Source organism: Bison bison, unplaced genomic scaffold (genome assembly GCF_000754665.1).
Source record: "Bison bison bison isolate TAMUID 2011002044 unplaced genomic scaffold, Bison_UMD1.0 scf7180017863991, whole genome shotgun sequence".
Taxonomy (NCBI): domain Eukaryota; kingdom Metazoa; phylum Chordata; class Mammalia; order Artiodactyla; family Bovidae; genus Bison; species Bison bison.
The window spans coordinates 221,015-246,023 of NW_011494563.1; the positions used below are offsets into that span (position 1 = coordinate 221,015).

General features: G+C 40.8%; 1 protein-coding gene and 8 non-coding genes across 9 annotated transcripts in view; 5 read left to right on the top strand and 4 right to left on the bottom strand.

Moving 5' to 3' along the window:
• Positions 1–4,162: 4,162 nt before the first annotated feature.
• TRNAL-UAA lies at positions 4,163–4,245 on the bottom strand. The gene has a single exon. It is a non-coding gene; the product is annotated as a tRNA-Leu (tRNA).
• Positions 4,246–4,808: 563 nt separating this feature from the next.
• On the bottom strand, positions 4,809–4,880 carry TRNAA-AGC. Its single transcript has one exon. It is a non-coding gene; the product is annotated as a tRNA-Ala (tRNA).
• Positions 4,881–7,632: 2,752 nt separating this feature from the next.
• TRNAT-AGU lies at positions 7,633–7,706 on the top strand. The gene has a single exon. It is a non-coding gene; the product is annotated as a tRNA-Thr (tRNA).
• Positions 7,707–10,201: 2,495 nt separating this feature from the next.
• Positions 10,202–10,274, top strand: TRNAV-AAC. Its single transcript has one exon. It is a non-coding gene; the product is annotated as a tRNA-Val (tRNA).
• Positions 10,275–11,190: 916 nt separating this feature from the next.
• TRNAM-CAU lies at positions 11,191–11,262 on the top strand. Its single transcript has one exon. It is a non-coding gene; the product is annotated as a tRNA-Met (tRNA).
• A 6,439-nt stretch (positions 11,263–17,701) lies between these two features.
• Positions 17,702–17,773, bottom strand: TRNAQ-CUG. Its single transcript has one exon. It is a non-coding gene; the product is annotated as a tRNA-Gln (tRNA).
• Positions 17,774–19,090: 1,317 nt separating this feature from the next.
• The window catches only part of LOC104984356 (histone H2A type 1-J-like), a 9,663-nt gene continuing 3,744 nt past the window's right edge, over positions 19,091–25,009 (top strand). Inside the window, exons 1-2 of the mRNA XM_010834038.1 lie at positions 19,091–19,122; positions 21,336–21,530. Coding sequence (XP_010832340.1) covers positions 19,091–19,122; positions 21,336–21,530 — 227 coding nt within the window. The remainder of the gene's footprint in view (positions 19,123–21,335; positions 21,531–25,009) is intronic.
• TRNAQ-UUG lies at positions 21,610–21,681 on the bottom strand. Its single transcript has one exon. It is a non-coding gene; the product is annotated as a tRNA-Gln (tRNA).
• On the top strand, positions 24,567–24,639 carry TRNAM-CAU. Its single transcript has one exon. It is a non-coding gene; the product is annotated as a tRNA-Met (tRNA).

The window sequence follows — 25,009 nt, forward strand, 5'->3', positions numbered from 1 at the left end:
CTTTAAGCCAACCTTTTCACTCTTCTCTTTCACTTTCATCAAGAGGCTCTTTAATTCCTCTTCATTTTCTGCCATAAGGGTGGTGTCATCTGCACATCTGAGATTATTGATATTTCTCCCTGCAATCTTGATTCCAGCTTGTGCTTTATCTAGCCCAGGATTTCACATGATGTATATACTTTCTACATATAAGTTAAATAAGTAGGATGACAGTATACAGCCTTGACCTACTCCTTTCCCAATTTGGAACCAGTCTGTTGTTACATGTCTGGTTCTAACTGTTGCTTCTTGACCTGCATACAGATTTCTCAGGAGGCAAGTCAGGTGGTCTGGTATTCCCATCTCTTTAAGAATTTTCCACAGTTTGTTGTGATCCACACAGCCAAAGACTTTGGTGTGATCAATGAAGCAGAAGTTGATGTTTTTCTGGAATTCTCTTACTTTTTCTATGATCCAGTGGATGTTGGCTATTTTATCTCTAGTTCCTCTGCGTTTTCTAAATCCAGCTTGAACATCTGAAAGTTCTCAGTTCAGGTACTGTTAATGCCTGGCTTGGAGAATTTTGAGCATTACTTTGCTAGCGTGTGAGATGAGTGCAATTGTGTGGTAGTTTGAACATTCTTTGGCATTGCCTTTCTTTCTTTGGGACTGGAGTGAAAACTGACCTTTTCCAGTCCTGTGGCCACTGTTGAGTGTTCCACATTTGCTGGCATATTGAGTGCAGCACTTTCACAGCATCCTCTTTTAGGATTTGAAATAGCTCAGCTTGAATTCCTTCACCTCAAGAAACCATCTGAGTCTGCAAAAGAATTTTGTTAGTCAGTCTTTAAAGACATTCACTTTCTTACTGATAGCATTATTTAGAGTCATTTTGTCAGATGCTTTGAGGAGGCTTTGTGTCTTGGGGAAATAAGACGAGTATGCTATTGGATGGTTGAAAGTTATCTCCTTTTTCTTAGTGGGAGAAGAGTTGTGACAAAAGAAGGTGGGAAAACACAGAGTTTTTAGGCAGGTCAGTCCTAAATGAATCCACATACATGTCCAAGGTCAGGAAAATGATTCCTTGTGTCCATTTATTCCCAGGGATATACATACTCTAGTTTTAAAACTAAAGGATACTAAGTGATACCTCTTAAAATTACTATTGGCAGGTCTCTTCCTCTATCCAGAAGCCTGGGAGGGTGGGAACTTAGCCCCCCTCCACCACCAGTGCTGCATACTTCATATCGAAATGCATGCTACAAGTAGTTTAAGGAATCAGTTGGTAGCTATTTTTACTTTATGTGTTAGATGTGAAATTAACGCTTATAATACATAATATATATAACAGGGAACATATGCTTATATTAATCTAAAATACCAATAGCAGTTTCCAGGTATCCATAGAGATGAAACGTGAGGGTCACTCAGAGAGTCAGTAGCAGGAGCCCAAGAAAGGGACAGAAAGAACAAAGATGGAGAGTGGCCCCCAGAGGCACCTGACCCTCTACCTGACACAATTCAACTTTCTGTTATAACATTTCCAGCTTTACATTTTACATTATGTGCTTTAAAAAAATAAACAGAAATCTTTTAGTTTTCTGTTGCCGCATAACCAGTTATCATAGTTTAGCAGATTATAACAATGCCCAAGTATCTACTCAGATTTCTGTAAGTAAGGAGTGTGAGCACTAGGTAGCTGAGTTCTCTGCTACCTAGGATTTAACGAGGCTAAAATCATACATGGGGCTGCATTCTAAGCTCTCATGGTGATGGTCGAATCCTTACATTCTTGCTGTTGGCTGGGTGTTCTCAGCTCCCACTGGCTACCTGCATTCTGTTGGCCCCCTCCATCTTCAAAGCCAGCAACAGAGACTCTCTCTCACTTCAATCCCTCAATTCCTCTCACACTTACAATCTCTGACTTCAGAAAGAGCCCAGTCCCTTTCGAGGGCTCACCTAAGTAGGTCAGGCTCACTCCTGATTATCTTCCTTTTTTAAAGTCAGTGGTGCTATGTAGCATATCCTAATCATATTCACAGTATGAGGGATTGTGCAGGATTTGTATGTCAGAGGGAGGGCATCTGTGTTACCACTGAATTCTGCCTACCTCAAGAAACAACAACAGAGGTTGGATTTGAGTAGAAATTGCCAGCAGCCCCCACTGACTGGAGGAATTTAATCAACTCTGATACAACAGGTTCAGACCTTCTCTGTGGCAGAGATGGGAATGGCATGGTGATTTCAGATCTCATTTGAGTCTCTCGTGAAGAAAAGTATGTAATTTAACTTCTGTAGGGATGGAACTTGGACATTGGTGTCATCAACATTATAACCTAAACTACTTTGCAAACCAACCACTAGGAGATTGCTGTGTTTTCTCTTCAGAAAGTTTCAATATGAGTAAAATCTTTGTTCCCTGGAATCTCATTTCAGAAAAAACAAACTCTTCACTCACCCTTTCTCTACCCCATCCAAAGGAAAGAAACAAGAATATCCACTTTTGTTAAGGATGAGTCTTGCCTCTCCATGGAAACTTGGTGTTTCTCAAACCAGCTTATTCAGATGAGTTCTCAGGAGGAGCTTCCTTCCTCTTACCAGGGCGACCAGGAGCAAACACAATGCTGATGACTCTGACCTGAAACCCGAGGAAGCTCATGAAAATGACCTGCTGAGCTGTCTAACTCCGTTGGGGTTAGAGAACTACGAAATGCAGAATCTAGGTGTTTGATCTCAAAACATAAGCACTTTAACTATCAGGACAGTTTTTATTTGATTTCTGGGTTTATTTTAAAGACTGCTATAAAGGAAGAGTGTGAGTTTCTTTTAAGGAGGAAGGAAACTAACCTGCAGAGTGGCAAAGATAATATGGGTATTCAGAGTGGCAAAGAGCCCTTCTTAATTTGCCAGCCCTTAATATATTATCTTTTCATTCTTCAACTGTCTTCCATGAAGTAGGGATTATTATCCCCATTTAACACATGAAGAACTTGAGGCTCAAAGAGTTAGTGGGAAAGCCAGAATTAGAGTATATGATTGTTGAGTTTTAAAGTCCATGCTCTTTTAAATCATCTTGAAGATGCCAGACTTCTAGTCCTCTGGATTTTAAAGAGAACAGAATTTAATATGCTCGAATTTCAATCATTGGACATAATATGGGTATTCAATAATGGTGCTGGGGTCACTGGTAATCCTCTGGAAATGAAGTAGAGTTGGACTGATACCTCACATATTAAGACAGGAAAAAAAATATATATATCAGAGATCTAAGTTTAAAAAGAAGTAAGGGACATTCTAGAAAAAATGAGTTATTTTGTTACTCTTGTTGATCTTGTATAGGGAAAAGGCATATTCAAGTTAGACACAAAACAAAAGACAAGACTGATAACCTCACCCTCATAGTCCAAAGTCTGCAATGTCCAAAATTACAACGAAGTGCAAATGAACTTCTTGTTACATATCAAAACATGACTTAATTGACTCATTTAAAGAACTTTCTACAAATCAAAAGAGAAAGACCCAGCAATCATGAAGAAAAATGAGTACAGGATATTAAAAAACAGTTCACAGAAAAGGAAGTACACATGGCTCTTAAACATAGAAGATGTTTAATAATACCACCACAAGAAAAATGTAAATAAAAACTCCACTAGGAGACCATATTTTACATTTCAAATTGGAAAAACAAAATAGAACAAAACACTTGTATTCTGCTTGTGAGGAATCAACTACGCTTTCCAGAGTGAGTTGGAGGGACTGCCCAGGCAGAGTTGAGCTTTCTGAGTAGGACGCTTTGGAAACAATGAGAATCCCTCTCCTCACTTCCGCGGGGGCTACAGAGAACTTTCTTTTCTTTTTTATTATTGCCTGATTGCCTGAAGAGCAAATGGGGGGCCGGGGGGGGGGTGTCCAAGTTTCTATTTCTCTTGGAACTCAGAGCTGAAGTATTTAAATATCTTTAGGCAGATGGTTGATTTGGTCGGTTTTCCTATGTTGGCAGTCTTAATAGAACTGTGCAGGGAAATAATTCACACACTTAATACTGCCTACTGAAGCAATTTCTTTCGGTTTGAAGACAAGAAGTGTTTCACAAAAGGATAGAAAAACAGATATGTAATCTTTCAAGTTTATTTCTAAAGGCCAGTACTCTCTCAGGAAAGATTTAGGAGAGCAAAATTTCACCTACCGAGAGTGGGGTTCGAACCCACGCGGGCACTAGCCCATTGGATCTTAAGTCCAACGCCTTAACCACTCGGCCATCCCGGTTGCTGACTACCGCTGTTCTGCAATTATTTTTTAAAATTAGAACCAATGTATTGTCCTGTGCATATAAGAAAGCACTGAATTATTTCTGGCTTTGTGGAATTGCATCAAAATATGAGGAGGATTATGACTGAGAAAACACAGCAAGCTCTCTGTGCTTTCTGAAACCTCTCACTTTTTCCTGTCCGCTCTCACTAGATCACCTCAAATCCAGAGAAATGTTTGTCTTTTCTCAAGGTTGTTGTTGTTGTTGTTAGTTGCTAAGTAGTGTCCGACTCTTTTGCGACCCCATGTACTGTATCCCTCCAGGCTTTCCTGTCCATGGGATTTCCAGGCAAGAATACAGGAATGGGTTGCTATTTCCTTCGCCAGGGAATCTTCCCGTCCCAGGGATCTAAGCGGGGTCTCCTGAATTGGAGAAATCTCATTCATTACAGCTGAGCCACCAGGGAAGCCCAAGAAAAGAAGAAAGGATTACGAGAAAAATCACAACATTTCCTTCAGTTCACCTACTACTCATCAGTAGCCGTTGTAAATTCTAGTGGTGGAGGTCGAAAACTCCCAAGTGGAGGTGCCGGGGATTGAACCCGGGGCCTCGTGCATGCTAAGCACGCGCTCTACCACTGAGCTACACCCCCGTTGCTAATCCTTTGTCCGAAAAGGAATAAACAAGTGGGAGGAGGAGGCCCTAGAGTAGCAGAAATTACCGCACTAACGCCAACAACAAGGCTTCTCAGGTACCACTACCGAAGGCACTGTCCCAAATTTTCCTTAAGAGATTAGCGGTTTGCCTGCTGAATTCAACCCCCCACCGCACGACAACAGACTGGGGCCCAAGAGACACTATATTGAAACGAGCTCACTTTGGGATTACATTTGGAAATCACTAGTGGACCCAGCGGAGAAGGCAATGGCACCCAACTCCAGTACTCTTGCCTGGAAAATCCCATGGACGGAGGAGCCTGGTAGGCTGCAGTCCATGGGGTCGCGACTGAGCAACTTCACTTTCACTTTTTACTTTCCTGAATTGGAGAAGGAAATGGCAACGCACTCCAGTGTTCTTGCCTGGAGAATCCCAGGGACGGGGGAGCCTGGTGGGCTGCCGTCTATGGGGTCGCACAGAGTCGGACACGACTAAAGCGACTTAGCAGCAGCAGCAGTGGACCCAGAGGCAGTTCAAATTCGTGACTTTGATTTTAATGGCAAAATGCTTTCACTGACAGCCCAATATGTCCATAAAAGAAACACATTGGGCTAGGTATAGGCTGTGGTTGTTGCTCAGTCCCTAAGTCGTGTCCGACTCCTTGCCACTCCATGGACTGCAGCCCGCCAGGCTTCCTTGTCCTTCTCTACCTTCCGGAGTCTGCTCAAATTCATGTCCACTGATGCTACCTAACCAACTCATCTTTTGCTGCCCCCTTACTCTTCTGTCCTTAATCTTTCGCGGCATCAGGGTTTTTTCCAATGAGTCAGCTTTTCGCATCAGGAGGCCAAGGTATTAGAGCTTCAGCTTCAGCATTAGTCCTTCCAATGAATATTCTGGGTTGATTTCCTTTAGGATTGACTGGTTTGATCTTCCTGCTGTTCAAGGGGCTCTCAAGGGTCTTCTCCAGCACCGCAGTTTGAAAACATTAATTCTTTGGCCCTCAGTTTTCTTTATCGTACAACTCTCACATCCATACACGACTCCTGGAGAAACCAAAGCTTTGACTGTACGGACCTTTGGGGGCAAAGTAGTATCTCTGGTCTTTAATACGCTATATTTGTCATAACTTTTCTTCCTGGGAGCAAGCATCTTTTAATTTCGTGACTGTAGTCACTGTCCACAGTGATTTTACAGCCCAAGAAAACAAAATCTGTCACTGCTTCCACTATTTCCCTTATATTTATCCTGAAGTGATGGGACCAGATGCCATGATCGTAGTTTTTTTAATGTAAAGTTTCAAGCCAGTTTTTTTCACTCTCCTCTTCAAGTGGTCTGGTACTCCCATCTCTTTAAGAATTTTCCTCTGTTATTTGTGATCCACACAGTCAAAGGCTTTCGCATAGTCAATGAAGCAGAAGTAGATTTTTGGGTGGGGGTGGGGAACGCTATGATCCAATAAATGTTGGCAATTTGATCTCTGGTTCCTCTGCCTGTTTGAAACCCAGCTTGTACATCTGGAAGTTCTCAATTCAGGTACTGCTGGCTACAGACCGGAAGACTAGAACTTCAAGTGCTTCCAGAAAAGACAGCACTTGTGACAATAGGGACTCCAATCTTTGCACTCAAAAGTATCCCCCGGAAGACTTATTACAAATGCAGATTCCAGAACCCCTCTTGCAATGATCCTTTAATCAATAGGGTAGATTTCAAGAATCTTAATTTTACCAAGGACTCCCAGGTAATCCTAACATCAACTGTCTTAAATGGCAACAGTCATGTAGGAGTGCTGAAAGTTGTCATGGGGAATTTAAGAATCCATGAACGAAGCTCCCAAATAGGAAATTTGTGTATCTGGAGGAGACAGAGCTGAAATGAAATCCTGAAGCACAAGTTGGAATAGAATGAAGTAATATTGAACACTTAATGTGTGAATATCTCTCAGGTAACCAAGAGAAACCCCACGATGAAAGGGTCGTGTCAGTTGTACCAGATAAGCAAAGAGGGTCCAAAGACAACTGTTCAAGTTTCTGGGGCAGTCCAATTTTTACTTGTGGCTCAGCTGGTAAAGAATCCGTCTGCAATGTGGGAGACATTGGTTCGATATCTGGGTTGAAAAGATCCCCTGGAGAAGGAATGGCTATCCACTCCAGGATTTTGGCCTGGAGAATTCCAGTCCGTGAGGTCGCAAAGGCTGAGAGACTTTAACTTTCTTTTCAATCTTTACTTGGACTGTTCGAACTGCCTCCGTCCATAACCAGATCTTTCTTTTTGATAAATTCATGGAAAAGAAATGGCCCCCTCAAGTCCTTTGACTGTTCAATTCTGATTTTGAATCTCTGGTCAGATCAAGTTTCCATTCCTAGAAGAGATTCCTGTCCAAATATGCTGCTGCTGCTGCTGCTAAGTCACTTCAGTCGTGTCCGACTCTGTGCGACCCCGTAGACGGCAGCCCACCAGGCTCCCCCGTCCCTGGGATTCTCCAGGCAAGAACACTGGAGTGGGTTGCCATTTCCTTCTCCAATGCATGAAAGTGAAAAGTGAAAGTGAAGTCGCTCAGTCGTGTCTGACTCTTAGCGACCCCATGGACTGCAGCCTACTAGGCTCCTCCATCCATCGGATTTTCCAGGCGAGAGTATTGGAGTGGGGTGCCATTGCCTTCTCCATGTCCAAATATACTTCGTAGTAAAATCTCAACCAAACCGCTGAAATGAAAAACAACACGTTGTGACGTTCTTCACTATCGGGGCCTCGTGGCTTAGTTGGTTAAAGCGCCTGTCTAGTAAACAGGAGATCCTGGGTTCGAATCCCAGCGAGGCCTTTATCTTCTTGGCTTCAAAAGCAAACTCCATGGCCTCAGAACTTTAATCTTCAAAGGCTGCTGGAGAAGATATTTTGAAGACAAGCAAAGAAGCAGGAGTTAGAAAATTAATGGGTTGTTTTCTGGTTGAGTATTAAAATAACATTTTGAGTAACAGTCGTTTTTCAGATGTCTCATTTGCAAATATTTTTCTCTGTCTTGTCTTAATTTTTGTTAAAATGTCTTTCACATAGCAAGTTTTACAATTTTAATGAAGTTCACCTTTAATTCTTTCAGTAGATAAACAGTTTTCTTAGCACCATTAGTTGAAAAGACTGTAATTTCTCCATTGAATGGTCTTGGCACTCTTGTCAAAAGCCAACTGATCATATATGCAAGAATCTACTTGTGGGGTCTTTATTCTATTTCATTGGTCTATATTTCTGGCTGTAAGTCAGGACCACATGGATTTGGTTCCTGTAGCTTTAAAGTAAATTGTGAAATTAAGAAGTGAGAGGGCTCCAAATTTATTCTGCTTTTTCAAGATCTTTTTGGCTATTTGGGGGGTTCCACAAGAGTCAATGTTAATTTTAGGATGAATTTTTTTAATCTCTAAAAAAAATTGGGATTATGATAGGGATTGTATTGAAACTGCAGATCACTTTGGACTTTATTGACATTATAACCATATTAGTCTTACAATTCATGAATACAGATATCTTTCCATTCACTGATATCTTCTTTAATATCTTTTTTTTTCTCTCTCTAAAGTTTTATGGTTTTCAGTGTAAACCTCTGCCTCCACCTTGATTAAGTTCATTCCTAAATGTTTCATTCTTGTTCATGCAATTGTAAAAGGAACTGTTTCTTAATTTGTTTTGGATTGTTCATTGTAAGTGAATAAACATGCAACTGATTTTGTATGTTGAATTTTGTATCTTTCAATTTTGCTGAATTCTTTTATTAGCTCTAATGTGTGTGTGTGTGTAATCCTCAGCACTTTCTATGTATGACATTATATCTTTCTCTTGACTACTTGTCCTGGCTAGAATTGATATTACTATGCTGAATAGATGTAGTAAAAGTGAACACCTATGTCTTGTTCCAGGTATTAGAGAAAAAGCTTACACTTTTCCACCATTGAAGATGCTGTGACTTTTTGATAAATGACTTTTATCATGAAGATAAAATAGTTTCCTGCTATTCCTAGTTTATTGATTTTTTTTATCATGAAAGAATGTTGTCAAATGCTTTTTCTGCATCTATTGAGATGGTCCTGTTCTTTTTTTCTTCATTCTGTTAATATGTTAAATCTCGCTTACATTCCAGGAATGTATCTTATTTGGCTGTGGTGTATAATATGTTGCTGTATTCAGTTTGCTAACATTTTGTTGAGGATTTTTGCATCTATGTTCATCAGGGATATTAATCTGCAGTTTTCTTTTCTTCTAATGGCTTTGATATTAAGGGAATGCAGTCTTCATAGAATGAGTTATGTTCCCGTCTTTTCAATTTTTTTGGAAGAGTTTGAGAGGGATTGTGTTAATTCTTCTTTAAATGTTTGGTAGAATCCACCAGTGAAAATGTCTAGGTTGGACTTTTCTTTGTTGTAATTTTTTTGATTACTGCTTCAATATACTTAACAGTTATAGGCTGTCAAAATATCTGTTTCTTCATGTTTCAGTTTTGGTAAATTGTGTGTTTCTGGGAATTTGTCCATTTCATTTAGGTTATCCAATATGCAGTCATACAATTTTTCATAGTGTTGGCTTGTTATATTTTTATTTGTGCAAAATCTGTAGTAATATCCCCACTTGCATTTCTAATTTTAGTAATTTGAATATCTTCTTTATGTTTTTCTTTGTAAATCTAGCTAAACATTTGTCAATTTTGTTGAACTTTTCAAAGAGCCAAATTTTTGTTTCATTAATAATTTTTCTATTGTTTCCTGCCTGCCCTTTCTGATTGCCAGTCTTACCTGAGTGCCTGCCCTATGGATTTACAACTTGCTTAGCCAGTCCCCACAACTGGCACTCCCCAGTTTCTTCAGTAAATAACCCCACCTCCCAGTATAAAAATGTTTTCTTGATGATTCTACACAAATTGACCATCTCTGGATAACCAGCAGGCGTATCAGCAATATTCCTAGAACTTTCTAGTAACTACCCACTCTACCTACTCCCAGGGAACCACTATTCTGACTCCTAACAATGCAAAAGCTTCTTGCCTACTTTGTAATGTAAACAATTGGCGTCATAGAATACGTTCTCTTTTGCGCGTGGTTTCTTTTGGTCAGCAGGTCTGTGTTCATTCTTATACGTTATGGACTATTTTTTCTTGTTGCTTTATAGATTTTGACGCTAACAGACCTAGGCAATTGCAGATGAGCACTTGGAAAGTTGCTATTCTCTCGACTAAATATCGCAGGATATTTTGGTAAATAGCCCTGGGTTATAGACATGCTTTCACCTATCCTGACCAAAAAAAAAAAAAAAAAAATAACAGCTCTATATCTTGTTTCCGTAGTGTAGTGGTTATCACGTTCGCCTAACACGCGAAAGGTCCCCGGTTCGAAACCGGGCGGAAACAATAGCTTTTGCTTGAGGTTTCCAACTGACCACATTGATCTTTGTTTATCTTTAAACACAGGACCCTTCTTCCGTAGCACGAACAAGAACAAAGTACCAAGCCACAATGAAATTAGTACTGACAACTGAGAACCGCCAGGGGAGTGTTTTCATTCAGATTCTCTCTTGAGGTTTACAGAGTTTGTTTCTTAACCAAAACCCTACCTGTTCTGGGACCCGGAAAACAAGTATTTAATGAAGAAACAGAAACTCCTGAAGGGACTGAAGGAAGATGGTGAAAAGAGCAAGAGGAAACTTGCGGAAGTTATTTGGCAGACAGAGCACAGGATGAAAGGCGTCAGAGGTTTCTATTCTTTGGTCTGGGAGATCCAGACCAAAATAGAATAGAATAGAGGTTTCTGTTCTTTGGTCTGGGAAATCCAGCATTCGCTGAGGACGAGAGAAAACTGTCAAAGGGATACGAAGCCCCTTTTCATGAAGCCAAGGGCAGAGGCCTGAGAGGGTAAATCAGGTGCCCGGAAAGCTGAAAATGGCAGTCAGTCAGTCAATATATGGAAATGCTGCTTCTAGTTTCCTCAGGGAAACTTTCTTGAGGACGGAAAACAGAACGAGCTAGTTAATATCCTTTCTCCTCAAGTCTGAATTCATGCCTTCCTCGGTTATCCGTAAGGAAGGACTTGGGGACTTTGCTCGTCTTGTTTCGAAGTTCCTCCCCTGAGCTCAGAGCAGCTCCTGAAGGAAAGATGCCGGATTTTTGGCAGATTGGGAAAGCGCAACATGGAGGGGAATACTGAGGTCATTTAATTCTTGGGGAAATTGATCTCAGGCTAAGGAAAGAGGGAGAAAAAAATATGTATTCTAACTAAGTGGCTGATCTTTAATATGGTAAGGAAGAGGAGAACCAGTGGCTCAATGGGAGCAGAGTGGCGCAGCGGAAGCGTGCTGGGCCCATAACCCAGAGGTCGATGGATCGAAACCATCCTCTGCTAGTACTTTTGTAACATCTCCAATACACGGCCTCGGAGAGTGTATTTTGATTTCCTAAAGTTCATTTAGGGTTCAGCGTTTTCCTTTTTTCTCCTCAAATGACTGCACAATTTCCTTCTCGTTCAAAAGATAAGAGACAAGTCTTATCTTTGGAGTAGAGGAAGAGCTGACAAATTTCATGTTTATTTCCAACAAATTAACCATTTGTGTTACAGAGATTATATACTGAGATAGGATATAATTTTTTATTTTCTTGCACATTTCCTTACACTCAAAGAAAAAAAAACATTGTTATTTTGCCTGAGATCATTGGTTGCTAGAAACCTACATTGCCTTTTTACTTGAGTCGGGGGGTTCAGGTTCCTTTCACTCTTTTGTTCATTCTTAGGCATGATTTATAATGTTCAAGTTAATAGAAAAATGCTGTGAACTCTTCTCTGAAGCAATTTATGTTACAATAATTGAGAAGACACCTTTCATACACTATCCCTGTTCATACTTACATAAACTGAATTCATGGGAATGTTACGAGAAAAAGAAACAAAAACCTTGCATATGAAATGATATAAAACAGTAGACTACATTTACAATTTTTTTGTGCATCAGAATTCCATGGAGAAACTAGAAGAAAAATAGTTTTACTGATATATTTGCAAAAGAAATTGAGAGAAAATGTCTAATTAAAATAATTTAAAATGAGTGACTATATATGACAAGAAAATAGAAATTCTTCTAAGCAGTGAGAATTCACAGAGAAAAATATCAAAAGAAAAAATATTAATAAAATTTTGCATGTGGTGGATCTGTTTCATTCCTTCCTTTACTTCACTGATGAATATGTTCTTATTTGGCAAAACCAACCATTTTCAATTTATTTTGCTTGCATATTCCCAAAAAGCATTTTTAACTGAAAATGTCCAGGCACAGGAGATTTGTTGAATAAACTGAGACATATAGACTCTGAGGAGAAGTACCATGCAGCTGCAAAAAAGATATGGAGTGATTAACAGGAGATATTGTTACTTATGTGAGGGGATGTACAGATTAAGATTATAATATGCTATCTTTTTTCAAGAAGGAAGGGGAGTCAGGAAAACAGAAAACAGCAAAGATAGATGAGTGAAACTGGCAATATAAAAGTGTAGTAATAGTTCTAGGGTACATGAAGTATTGGGTTGTCCAAAAACTTCATTAAGACATTATGGAAAAACCAGAACGAAATTTTTGGCCAACCCAAAAATTTTATGGGAGAAATAGAGAAGGAACAGGAAAGAGTGGAAGAGAGAAAAAAATAGGAGAGTCACAGACTGTCCTTGAAGTGTGGATCATAGAAATCAAAAGATATTCCTCAGAGATTGAACCCTTGGCTTTATTTGTGTAAACTATGATTTCAATTCAGTCCCTCAGTCATGTCCAAATATTTGTGACCCCATGAACTGCGGCATTCCAGGCCTTTCTGTCCATTACCAGCTCCTGGAGTTCACTCAAACTCATGTTCATTGAGTCAGTGATGCCATCCAATCAACTCATCCTCTGTCGTCCCCTTCTCCTCCTGCCTTCAATCTTTTCCAGCATCAGGGTTTTTTCCAAGGAGTCAGTTTTTCGCAGCAGGTGGCCAAAGTATTGGAGTTTCAGCTTCAGCATCAGTCCTTCCAATGAATATTCAAGACTGATTTCCTTTAGGATGGACTGGTTGAATCTCTTTGCTGTCCAAGGGACTCTCAAGAGTCTTCTCCAATACCACACTTCAAAAGCATCAATTCTTTGGTGCTCAGCTTTCTTTATAGTCCAGCTCTCACATTCATGCATGACTACTGGAAAAACCACAGATGGACCTTTGTCGGCAAAGTAATGTCTCTGCTTTTTAATATGCTGTCTAGATTGGTCATAGCTTTTCTTCCAAGGAGTAAGCGTCTTTTAATTTCATGGCTGCAATCACCATCTGCAGTGATTTTGGAGCCCAAAAAATAAAGTTTGTCAGTGTTTCTACTGTTTCCCCATCTATTCGCCATGAAGTGATGGGACAGGATGCCATGATCTTAGTTTTTTTGAATGTTGTTTAAAGTCAACTTTTTCACTCTCCTGTTTCACTTTCATTAAGAGTCTCTTTAGATCTTTTTTGCTTTCTTCCGTAAGGGTGGTGTCATCTGCATATCTGAAGTTATTGATATTTCTCTCAGCAGTCTTGATTCCAGCATGTGCTTCATTCAGTCCAGCATTTCTCATGAGGTACTCTGCATATAAGTTAAATAAGTAGGGTGACAATATACAGCATTGGCATACTCCTTTCCCTATTTGGAACCAGTCTGTTGTTCCATGTCCAGTTCTAACTGTTGCTTTTTGACCTGCATGCAGATTTCTCAGAGTGCAGGTCAGGTGGTCTGGTATTTCCATCTCTTGAATTTTCCACAGTTTGTTGTGATCCACACAGTCAAAGGCTTTGGCATAGTCAGTAAAGCAGAAGTAGATGTTTTTCTGGAACTCTCTTGCTCTTTCAATGATCCAACAGATGTTGGCAATTTGATCTCTGGTTCCTCTGACTTTTCTAAATCCAGCTTGAGCATCTGGAAGTTCATGGTTCATGTACTGTTGAAGCCTGGCTTGGAGAATTTTGAGCATTCCTTTACTAGCACGTGAGATGAGTGCAATTGTGCGGTAATTTGAACACTCTTTGGCATTGCCCTTTTTTGGGATTGGAATGAAGACTGACCTTTTCCAGTCCTGTGGCCACTGCTGAGTTTTCCAGATTTGCTGGCATATTGAATGTAGCACTTTCACAGCATAATCTTTTAGGATTTGAAATAGTTCAACTGGAATTCCATCACCTCCATTAGCTGTGTTTGTAATGATGCTTCCTAAGGCCCACTTGACTTCACATTCCAGGAGGTCTGCCTCTAAGTGAGTGATCACACCATCATATTTATCTGGGTTGTGAAGATCTTTTTTGTATAGTTCTTCTGTGTATTCTTGCCACCTCTTCTTAATATCTTCTGCTTCTGTTAGGTCCTTACCATTTCTGTCCTTTATTGTGCTCATCTTTGCATGAAAAGTTCCCTTGGTATCTCTAATTTTCTTGAAGAGATCTCTAGTCTTTCCCATTCTATTATTTTCTTCTATTTCTTTGCATTAATCACTGAAGAAGACTTTCTTATCTCTCCTTGCTATTCTTTGGAACTCTGCATTCAAATAGGTATATCTTTCCTTTTCTCCTTTGCCTTTCACTTCTCTTCCTTTCACAGCTGTTTGTAAGGCCTCCTCAGACAACCGTTTTGCCTTTTTGCATTTCTTTTTCTTGGGGATGGTCTCCAATCACTGCCTCCTGTACAATGTCACAAACCTCTGTCAATAGTTCTTCAGGCACTCTATCAGATCTAATCCCTTGAATTTATTTGTCACTTCCACTGTATAATCATAAGGGATTTGATTTAGGTCATATCTGAATGGTCTAGTGGTTATCCCTACTTTCTTCAATTTAAATCTGAATTTGGCAATAAGGAGTCCATGATCTGAGCCACAGTCAACTCCCAATCTTGTTTTTGTTGACTGTATAGAGCTTCTCAATCTTTGGCTGCAAAGACTATAATCAATCTGATTTCAGTACTGACCATCTGGTGATGTCCATGTGTAGAGTCAGCTCTTGTGTTGGAAAATGGTATTTTATATGACCAGTGGATTATCTTGGCAAAACTCTGTTAGCCTTTGCCCTGCTTCATTTTGTACTGCAAGGCCAAATTTACCTGTTACTCCAAGTATCTCTTGACTTCCTACTTTTGCATTCCAGTCCACTATGATGAAAAGGACATCTTTTTGGGGGTGTTAGTTCTGGAAGGTCTTGTAGGTCTTCATAGAACTATTCAACTTCAGCTTCTTCACCGTTACTGGTCAGGGCATAGACTTGAATTAACGTGATATTGGATGGTTTGTCTTGGAAATGAACAGAGATCATTCTGTTGTTTTTGAGATTGCATCCAAGTACTGCATTTTGGACTCTTTCATTGACTATGATGGCTACTCCATTTCTTCCAAGGGATTCTTGTCCACAGTAGTAGATATAATGGTCATCTGAGTTAAATTCACCCATTTCAGTCCATTTTAGTTCACTGATTCCTAAAATGTCAATGTTCACTCTTGCCTTCTCCTGTTTGCTTGATTCCAATTTGCCTTGATTCATGGACCTTACATTCCAGCTTCCTATGCAATATTGCTCTTTGCAGCATCAGACTTTACTTCCATCACCAGTCACATCCACAGCTGGGTGTTGTTTTTACTTTGGCTCCGTCTCTTCATTCTTTATGGAGTTAGTTCTCCACTGATCTCCAGTAGCATACTGGGCACCTACCGACATGGGGAGTTCATCTTTCAGTGTCCTGTATTTTTGCCTTTTCATACTGTTCATGGGGTTCTCAAGGCAAGAATACTCAAATGGTTTGCCATTGCTTTCTCCAGTGGACCACGTTTTGTCAGAACCCTCCACCATGACCCGTTCATCTTGGGTGTCCCTACTCAGCATGGCTCATAGTTTCACTGAAAGAGAGAAACTATGCTTTATCACATCTTAGCTACCTCAAACAAATGCTGAAACCTCATGACCTATAATTTTTATTTTCTGGATCTCTTCAAAGCCTGCAGGGTTCACCAAGGAAAAGACAGGGTTTAATGGCACCAGCACCTTTACTAATAACTAAATAGAGATCCAAAGGACTGAAACCTAACTCCTGAGATTTCTGTACTCCAGGATATCTGGTTTATATGTATGCTTATTCAATGTGTTCTCAACTTTTACAAGAAGCTTGAAATTACAAAATGAAACATTATTTGAATCTCCAACCTCCCCTTCTTTATCTTCTTATTCCCCTTCATCTGAAAATGTCAAATGCCCTAGGAGAAGAATGCTTTATGGGCAGTAAAATGTATTAAAATAAAATCTAATCAGAAGATGCTAACATTGTCATAAGTATACATAAAGGGAAATAAATTTATAAAATAGATAAAATAATATAGACATTAATAAGTGACAAATTTGATATTTCAATTCAGTAGGTAGGCAAAGATAATTTTAAAATAAACTGTGATGACATAACTAACTTTGCCTTTGGCAGAAAACAGAGATGAACATTTACCTTCAACAAGTAACAAATCACATTTCAGATTGATTAGTGATTTAAATACAAAATGTAAAATAATAAAGCATGTAGTTGCAATTAATAAGAAAACTCAGAAGAAAAAAATATTTACTTGGAAACTATAGCATAAGAAATGTTTGAGCAACTAAGCTTTAGTAAAAATATGCTTTGGTGAAAGCCTACAAGAAAAGTAGACGATCTTAAATGGCAAATTCACATAAGAAAGAAATCCACCTGAAAATTAGAAATAAATGTGTCTAAGAATGAGATGATGGTGAGGGGGCTGCTTTGGTTTATCACTTCATTGTTTTAACCTAGGACAGTATCCTTAAGCTATCTTCATTTCTTAGAGTCTTTATGAATTGTCATAGTATTCTGATGCTCTCACATTGCCTTCCAGTGGTCTTCTAAATTGTTTCTTCATAAGTTTGAATCGTCCTAAAGAATATAATTGCCAACATTTTCACAATGTAATTGGTAAAATTTGAACATTAAAATAGTCCAGTCCATCACTGAATTTTATCCATTGGTACCCAAGAGCAATTTGATACATGCCGCTGCTGCTGCTGCTGCTAAATCACTTCAGTCCTGTCCGACTCTGTGCCACCCCATAGAAGGCAGCCCACCAGGCTTCCCCGTTCCTGGGATTCTCCAGGCAAGAACACTGGAGTGAGTTGCATTTCCTTCTCCAATATATGAAAGTGAAAAGTGAAAGTGAAGTCGCTCAGTAAGTGTCCGACTCCTTGACCCCATGGACTACAGCCTACCAGGCTCCTCTGTCCATGGGATTTTCCAGGCAAGAGTACTGGAGTGGGTTGCCATTGCTGTCTCCATGATATATGCTAGCATCCTTGAAAAGTATACAAGTCAGTGTTCATGAATTCTTTTTTTCTTTCAAAGGTATTTCTATTTTATAGATACCATTAAATTTTATCCTTCCATATTGCATTTTTCTATGCTTAAACGCTGTTACTGATTATTATATTACTCTGAAACAGAAAAATATATTAAAAGATAAATACAATTTTAACTATTTCTGGTGTGTGTTTTGTATTTCAAGGGTCTCCCCCCTCCCCCAGTTTGAGTTGTTTTCAAGTTTAATAGTAGCAAGTGACCAATAAAAAGTAAAGATGTAATTTTTGAGAAGCATTTAGTATACGAAAAGAAAATTTGTAGTAAGAGAGATAGCACTTTTTTCCTAGCCCTCGTGTCTGCGGGTGAAAGCTTCCAGGGGTTGCAATGAGATTTCCATAGAAATAAGTGTTATCAGAAATTTACAGAAAGGGGATGTGAACTCAAGTAAAAACAGAGTTTTTACAGGTCCCACCGAGATTTGAACTCGGATCGCTGGATTCAGAGTCCAGAGTGCTAACCATTACACCATGGGGCCTGTCCTGGACAAATACCTTCTAAATTCTTTGATGATATAATTCTTCCTCCCTAAGAACCTTGATGTGGTTTTCTAAAGGGTAGAAATACATTTTGCATTTCCTCCTCTAGGATTAAGTCATGAACCCTTACCTGTCACATGCCTGTATCTATCATCTAAGCCAGACTCTACTGCAAAACATTGCCTCCCTAATGTTAGGAATCGGCCTTTCCACCCACACATTCTCACGGAGTGCTCGGTTTTATGATAACCGTTTTGTACTGTTACTTCACCCAAGGCTCAGAGTTGTCCTACGAGATGGGGATCATGATCTCTATTTTACAGATGAATAACCTGAGGCAGAGACCTGGTGTCTTTCACCCTTCTCTCTCAGATTCTATTACTTCACGGAAAATCGTCTTTTTCTAGGGTGGTAAGCTGAAGCTCCAACACTTTGGCCACCTGATGCAAAGAACTGACTCATTGGAAAAGACCCTGATGCTGGAAAGATTGAAAGCAGAAGGAGAAGGGGACGACAGAGGATGAGATGGTTGGATGGCATCACGGCCTCGATGGGCATGTGTTTGAGCAAGCTCCGGGAGTTGGTGATGGACAGAGAAGGCTGGTGTGCTGCAGCCCATGGGGTGGCAAAGAGTCGGACACGACTGAGCAAGTGAACTGAACTGATCTACCTCTTTTGCTGACGCGTTATGGAAAGATTTACCAGAGTCGCAGACAAGACACTGACATTTAAGGAAAATGGAATTAAACATGCTTGGAAGATGCGATTGGAGTAAGATCCCTGCTGCCCTGGGAGCACAAGGTGGAACCGGGGAGGTGAGGGGAAAAGGAAAGGAAAGGCCCTCGAAAGTCTTCCTAGGACCGAGTCGAGCCCCACGGTCCTACTTTCACCAACAGAAAATATAGAGACTCCCAAATGGACACAGAGAAGATTCCCCTGCTGCCGCATCTGTTTCCCGCACACACTTCGGCGTCCATATTCGGTGAAAACCTGCAAGACAGTTAGTTTCTGTGATGGGTCCTGGTGAATATTCTGAGTCGCATCCTAATCCAGTATCTCCACAAACTCCTCAGGCTGGCTTTTCGCGGGCGAAAATACCCAGCACAAGTTTAGCAGTGTGTACCCAGCGATTTCTTTAGCGGTACTGGGGAGTCTAGCTTTGATCGAAGCAATTTCCTGAAATTCGACGCCCGTCGGATGAGACTGACCTAGCTGAAATACTTTCATGATTTGCAGATTGGGATTGCTTTCCAGGATTTCAGATTTTAAACCGGAGGCGGGTTTCGGAGTCCGTGCGCCTCTAGTGGATTTAGACCATGAAGCGCAACTCCCACTACCTGGGGCGGGCGTAGGGGGGCGAGTGGAAATCACCAAAAACAAAAGGCCAGGTTTCTTCCAGGATTCCTTTACAGAAGGATTTTTTCAGGGTGGCTTTTACTGGACAAAATCTTTAAATTGGTTCTTTTCCGAAATGCTGGGTTGGGAGTTTTCCTCTAGAACAGGCGAAGAATGGCCGAAGACTGTTCCTTGTTTGCATAGAGTGGGTAGAAGACCCTCAGGAGAGAGGGTAAAGATCCTCCACTGGAGATCCTAAACTGTCAAAACCTGGCGGGTACAAGAAAAACGTCCTTACAAAGGAGACGCTTTTAAACCTGAGCGGGGAGAACCCAGGTAGATTCCTCTTCTATCGGCATAACTTAGTCAGCAACGGATATACCAGCCCGATGACATTTTCCAGCGCCCCAGAGAATAGTCCCAATGGCCTTGACTCTGCGTGATTCCTGATATGTTAGCAAAAGTGCACTGCGTGAGGAAGGGGCCTTGACCTGTGCAGCAGCCGTACCCCGTGCAGCAGAGAAAAGGCCTGTACTTCCCCAGGGCCCCATCCTACAGCTTTCCCAGACTCACGCCCTCAGGCGAACTGTGATGAGGACAGCAAGTGAAGCCCTTCCAGCAAGGAATAAATAAAGTGCAGTGTTCAGAGGCTAAAGTCTCCTTCCTGCACCCCCAGCAAGGGAAAAAGAACGCCTTCAGATTAAATCCTCACTTTCTATGCAGCGTTCAAAAATCTTCAACTGAATGACAAATGTGTAATTAGCTCTTTTCAGAGGCTAGGCCCATGGCAGGCACTGGCCTCCCCCTAGCCAATAGATAACCACAAGTAGGCACATTCAGACTTTAGAATGACAGGGCAAGCATGTAGTCAAAAGAGACCTTCTTTTCAAATTCTCATTCAAAAGTACAAAATTCAGTGCTCTTATTACATATCCTTCCTCAACTCCAAATTGAGCTATTGCTGTGGCCTCATTAAGACAAAGTCATGGTTGACATTCACCTTCAGGGAAGTTTCTGCTCCAGTCCTGGGCAAAGTCTGGTTCTCAGAGTTTACTGTAGACTTGGGATCATTGAAGGAAAAGAGTGAGAAGAAATTTGGGAAAAAGCAGAGCAGAATGTTTTGTAACCAAACATGGACACAAGCTACCCTGGGTTCTGGGATGAAACTTTATGCACTCAGCAAGTTTTTCTTTTCTCTTTAATTTATTTTTTTGTTTCTTTTGGCCACGTATCTTACAGGATCTCAGTTCCCCAACCAAGGATAGCTTGGAATTCTAACCACTAGGCCGCCTGGGAACTCTGCACTCAATATTTTTAAACTCCTAACAGGAGCCAGGGATTGTGGGACTGAGAAGTGAAAGGTGAACAAAGCCACAGTACTGGTCTCTCCCCTAGGATATCCTCTGTCTAGAGCAGCAGTGGGGGAGTTATTCAACAAGTAATTAAAACGTGAGATGGTAGGAGAAGGGGACATTTGGGTGCTGAGGAAACACAGATGGAGCACGCAAGCCTAGACAAGGGAGCGGATGAAGGCCTGGGTAAGAAGTGCTGAAAGGTCTAAGTTAATATTTGAGGAATGAATAGAGAATCAGAACTGGGGGCAAAATGGAGGGCAAAAACGTTTTGCTGGTAGTAAATACGGAAAGGAAAAGAAGATGGTAGAAATAATTGTATCATAGCTTGTGACTAGAAGATATTTTGGAGGGACGAGTGTAACAGGAACGGTGACAAACGAGGTTGGAGGTGTGGCCAGGTTAGGTTAGGTTTCAACAGTCATGAAAATGTGGGGAGCTGCCCCCAGCAAAGTGGAAATAACTTGTCCTGTACTGGAATTCTCAAAGGTGATAGCAAGGGCTGCTCACTCATGGGTTGCTACCCACAGTTTGAAGAACAGTCCCACAAGATCAACTTTGTGCAGAGGTATTCCTAGCATGTCTAAGAATTGAAGGAATTTGCAGTTATAACGGGAAGAGGTGGCCTGAAAGTGTTAAGGGCGCGGACTGCTAGTCCATCTATCGTGCTCTGCTCCTGTAGGCTCAGATGCCTCTTCTGAGCGCCCTCTGTGAAGAGCCCAGCCGCGAGAGAGAACAGAAACGCTCCGTGTTTATCGCCTTCTAATCACAAATTTATCACTTCTCAGTTTAGACTTCCTTTTCCAGTTTTAGGATAAAGTGGCCATTCTTTTTAAAAAAGTTCTTTTGCCTGCTCACACAGATTTCTTTCTAGGAATAAAGCAAAGGGAGACAGCGGAGAGACGGCGCCTCCACATCCGGACCTGGGCAGACCTGGGCGCGGGTTACAGGACGGGCGGCTTCTCCTGGTAGTGCTGGATTCTGAACACAGCTTCGCTCAGCAGCCGGTGGGCTCCGACTTCCCATCAGAGAAGACTCTGTTACTATTGCTCGTTAAGACTGACGTGTGGTGGGTTGGATTACAAGAGAAAAGGGGAAACGCTGGGACGAGATTGCAGAAGTAAAATGGAATAGGGAAACAACCAGGAAGGTCCCACCGAGACTTGAACTCGGATCGCTGGATTCAAAGTCCAGAGTGCTAACCATTACACCATGGGGCCCACAAGGGAGGCTTTTGAAAAAGTATCTCTTGTGGCAAATATTCATCTTTGATGCACTAGATGCCAATTACCAAAATTTAAACAACGTGACCCCCACCCCCAACCCTCCAACAAAATTGTACCTTCTGGAGGGGTAATTTTGAAAATGTGTGGGTGTTTTGGTTGTCTCACATGGCTTAGTGGCACAACTGGTTTTCAGGTCAGGGCCAGATGCTGGAAGTCCAGTGATACTCAGGACATTCCTATACCAAGAATTATCCGTAGAACAGCATGACTTTTGTAAAACATTTTCATCTGGATTTTCAAGGATCTTTTCTAAGGGTAAAGTCCCTGCTTCCACCTTTGTACCCTCTCACTTAATCATCTTCTCATATACAACTGGCAGTGCTGTGTGGGACCTTGTTAGGATTATGACTTTTATTCTGAGATAGGATGTCACAACTTCTGGTTAGGTGTTCTGGGGCACTCCTCTTTGGAATGTATGAGATGTCTGACCATTCTGAAGCCACCACACAGTTAGGGAGCCAGATTACATAAAAGTGCTCAGGCTGGGAATTCCCTGGTCATCCAGTGGGACTCTGCACTTCCATCCATGTGCAACCAGATTGGCTCCCTGGTCAGGGAAAAAGATCCTCCAGGTCAGTGGCCAAAAAAAGAAAAGTGCTCTGAATGTTAGTCCTAGCCCACAGCCAGTGTCAATTGCCAGACAAATGAGTGAAGATGCTTTTAGATAATTCTAGCCCTCAGCAGTTGTCCTGTAAATGACAAGTCAATGATCTTCTGCCTAAAGCCCCAGACATTTTAGAGCTGATAGCCATTGCAGCTGTGCTCTGACCTAATTCCTGACCACAGCCTCCATGAAGATTAATAAAATGCTTTGTGCCATCAAGTTCGGGCTGTTTAGCATGCAGGAACAGTAACCTGAACAGGTCTAGAAACAGGAATTTTCTTGACCTAATCTTAGTTTTGCTCAATGAGAGTGTTCCCAATATTTTGCCACCATAAGTAATGTGAACATCAGTGTCTTTCTATGGGCCAATTTGTTTGTCATATATTTTCAAAATTAATGTTTTTTCACAAAATTGGCAGGCTTGTGTGGGGTCTTGTGAGAGTGGGATGATTAAAGATAAGAAAACTCCCCTCTTTAAATAACCATCTAAGTGCTATGTCCTTTCATTATATTAAGCTGTAAAGAGACATTGGTTGGCATGTCATTGACTCAGTGTACATTCTAGGCTCTGGGCTTGGTGCTGGGGTATGGCTGAGAATAAGACTCCTTTGGTAGAACCCACCTCTTCAGGAATGGTTTTATAACAATTTTATTGTTTGTTTTTCTGGATGTAGATCTTAACAGAGATGGAGTGATCTTCTCTTGCTTTGCAGGGCATTTTTTTCAGCAGCTATCTAGAAAACTTGCAGGTTGTTGAGGCTCCATGCAGAAATTAAGTTGAACAAAGATAAAAAGATGAGAAGTTGAAACTTCTCATCCCATGGCTCCCTCTGCTCCAGCCACAGCAGCCTTTGGCAGTTCCCAAAACACACTAAGTAGGAGCCTGATTTGGGTACTTGTTCCTTTTGCCTGGAACAGATTCCCCCAGGTAGTGACTCACCACTTTATGCCAATGACTCCTCTGTGAGGCCTTGTCCAAGTGCCTTCCTTAAAATTACCTTTCTCAACGTCCTCTTTCCTTTCTTTATTTTTATCCACATCACCCATTAAGGAGCTGATATATTAAGAATTTCATTAATTTATTAATTATCTGGCTGTAAAAAGTGACCTAATGTGTTGTCAGATTCCCTTTCTCCTGTCCAATATGAAATTCTGTGCCAGTATTTGAAACTACTGTCTGTTCTCAGCTAATAAAAATGTGGGAGTGTCACTTGATTTGTAAGACAGGTCCATGACCAAAAATTAGACCTTTATTGCAGCGTACTTAAATACAGATCAATGCAGTTTGCAATTCTGACTCCCTGGTTGCAAAGGTAAGAATGTTGTGTTTGTCATCTCTTTTTAACTGGTTAAGAAAAGGACTACTAGTTCCCTAATGGATTAGTGGTACTTTCTCTGTCTCCATCATGCTCAGAAAAACAAAGAAACATCTATGACTGATAGATAATTTAACAAATAATGTGAGAGTCTGCTTCATTTAAATGACCATACAATGTTAAGCTGGCATCTAGAATCATGACTATTTCAGAATCTTATTTGATAAACTCTTCACGGTTCATACCTAGAGGTTTTATACTGAAGTCCTATCATTGTTTTGCCAAGTGTGCTCATGATACAGAATGAAGCCCTTTGTGTAACATTCAGACTGCTTGCTCAACCCTTTGCACTGCTCCCTTTTGCCCACTCCTGTAGACGTTAATCCCACCAACATTCCCAGTGCCTTGAATGTGACATCTGTGTTCTTACTTCATCTGCCCAGAATGCTTTTTGTACACCACTCCCCTCTGCTGGTAACTATTATTTATTTTTTGCTCCTTGGGTTTTCCACATACATCTCTACTGAAGCATTTATTATCTTATTATTTCATTTGTTTGTTTATGGACAATGTGCACATATGACTAAAAATTCAAAGTGCGTAAAAACATCACAATCAAAAAAGATTTTCTATCCATCCCTGCTCCTAGGCTATCCAGCATCCTTTCTGCAAAAATAACCAATAGTAGCAATTTGTGTAGTAGTCTTCTGGAGATATTTTAGATTATACAAACCCATGTATACAAAAATCTACTGCACATTATCCTGTATGTTGCTTTTGGCCCTTGACAGTAAATCATGGAGATCATCACCTATCAATACTTGAGGAAACCACATAGTGGTTACAAATATGGATTCTGAAGCTAGACTACTTTGGAATAGAAATAAGTACAGGTATCTGCCTCCTTAGCGCAGTAGGCAGCGCGTCAGTCTCATAATCTGAAGGTCCTGAGTTCGAACCTCAGAGGGGGCAGCTCTTTTTAAGACTTCTCGGAAGACTCGAGGCTCACTCTTTGAGTTTGGAAGATCTCCTGGAGAAGGAAATGGCAACTTACTCCAGTATTCTTGCCTGGAAATTTTCACGTACAGGGAGCCTGCTGGACCACAGTTTACGGGGTCGCTAAGAGTGGGGCACGACTGTTACTAGCTGTACATTTACAGGTAAGTTTCTCATCATCTCTGGACCTGTATTTTATAATCTATAAAACAAGTATAAGCTAATTTAACTCAAAATATTGTTATAAAGAATAAGTGATTTAATGTATACAAGGACATTTTGGGATTTCCTCTATGGCTCAGCAGGTAAAGAATCCGCCTGCAATGCAGGAGACACAGGAGACGGT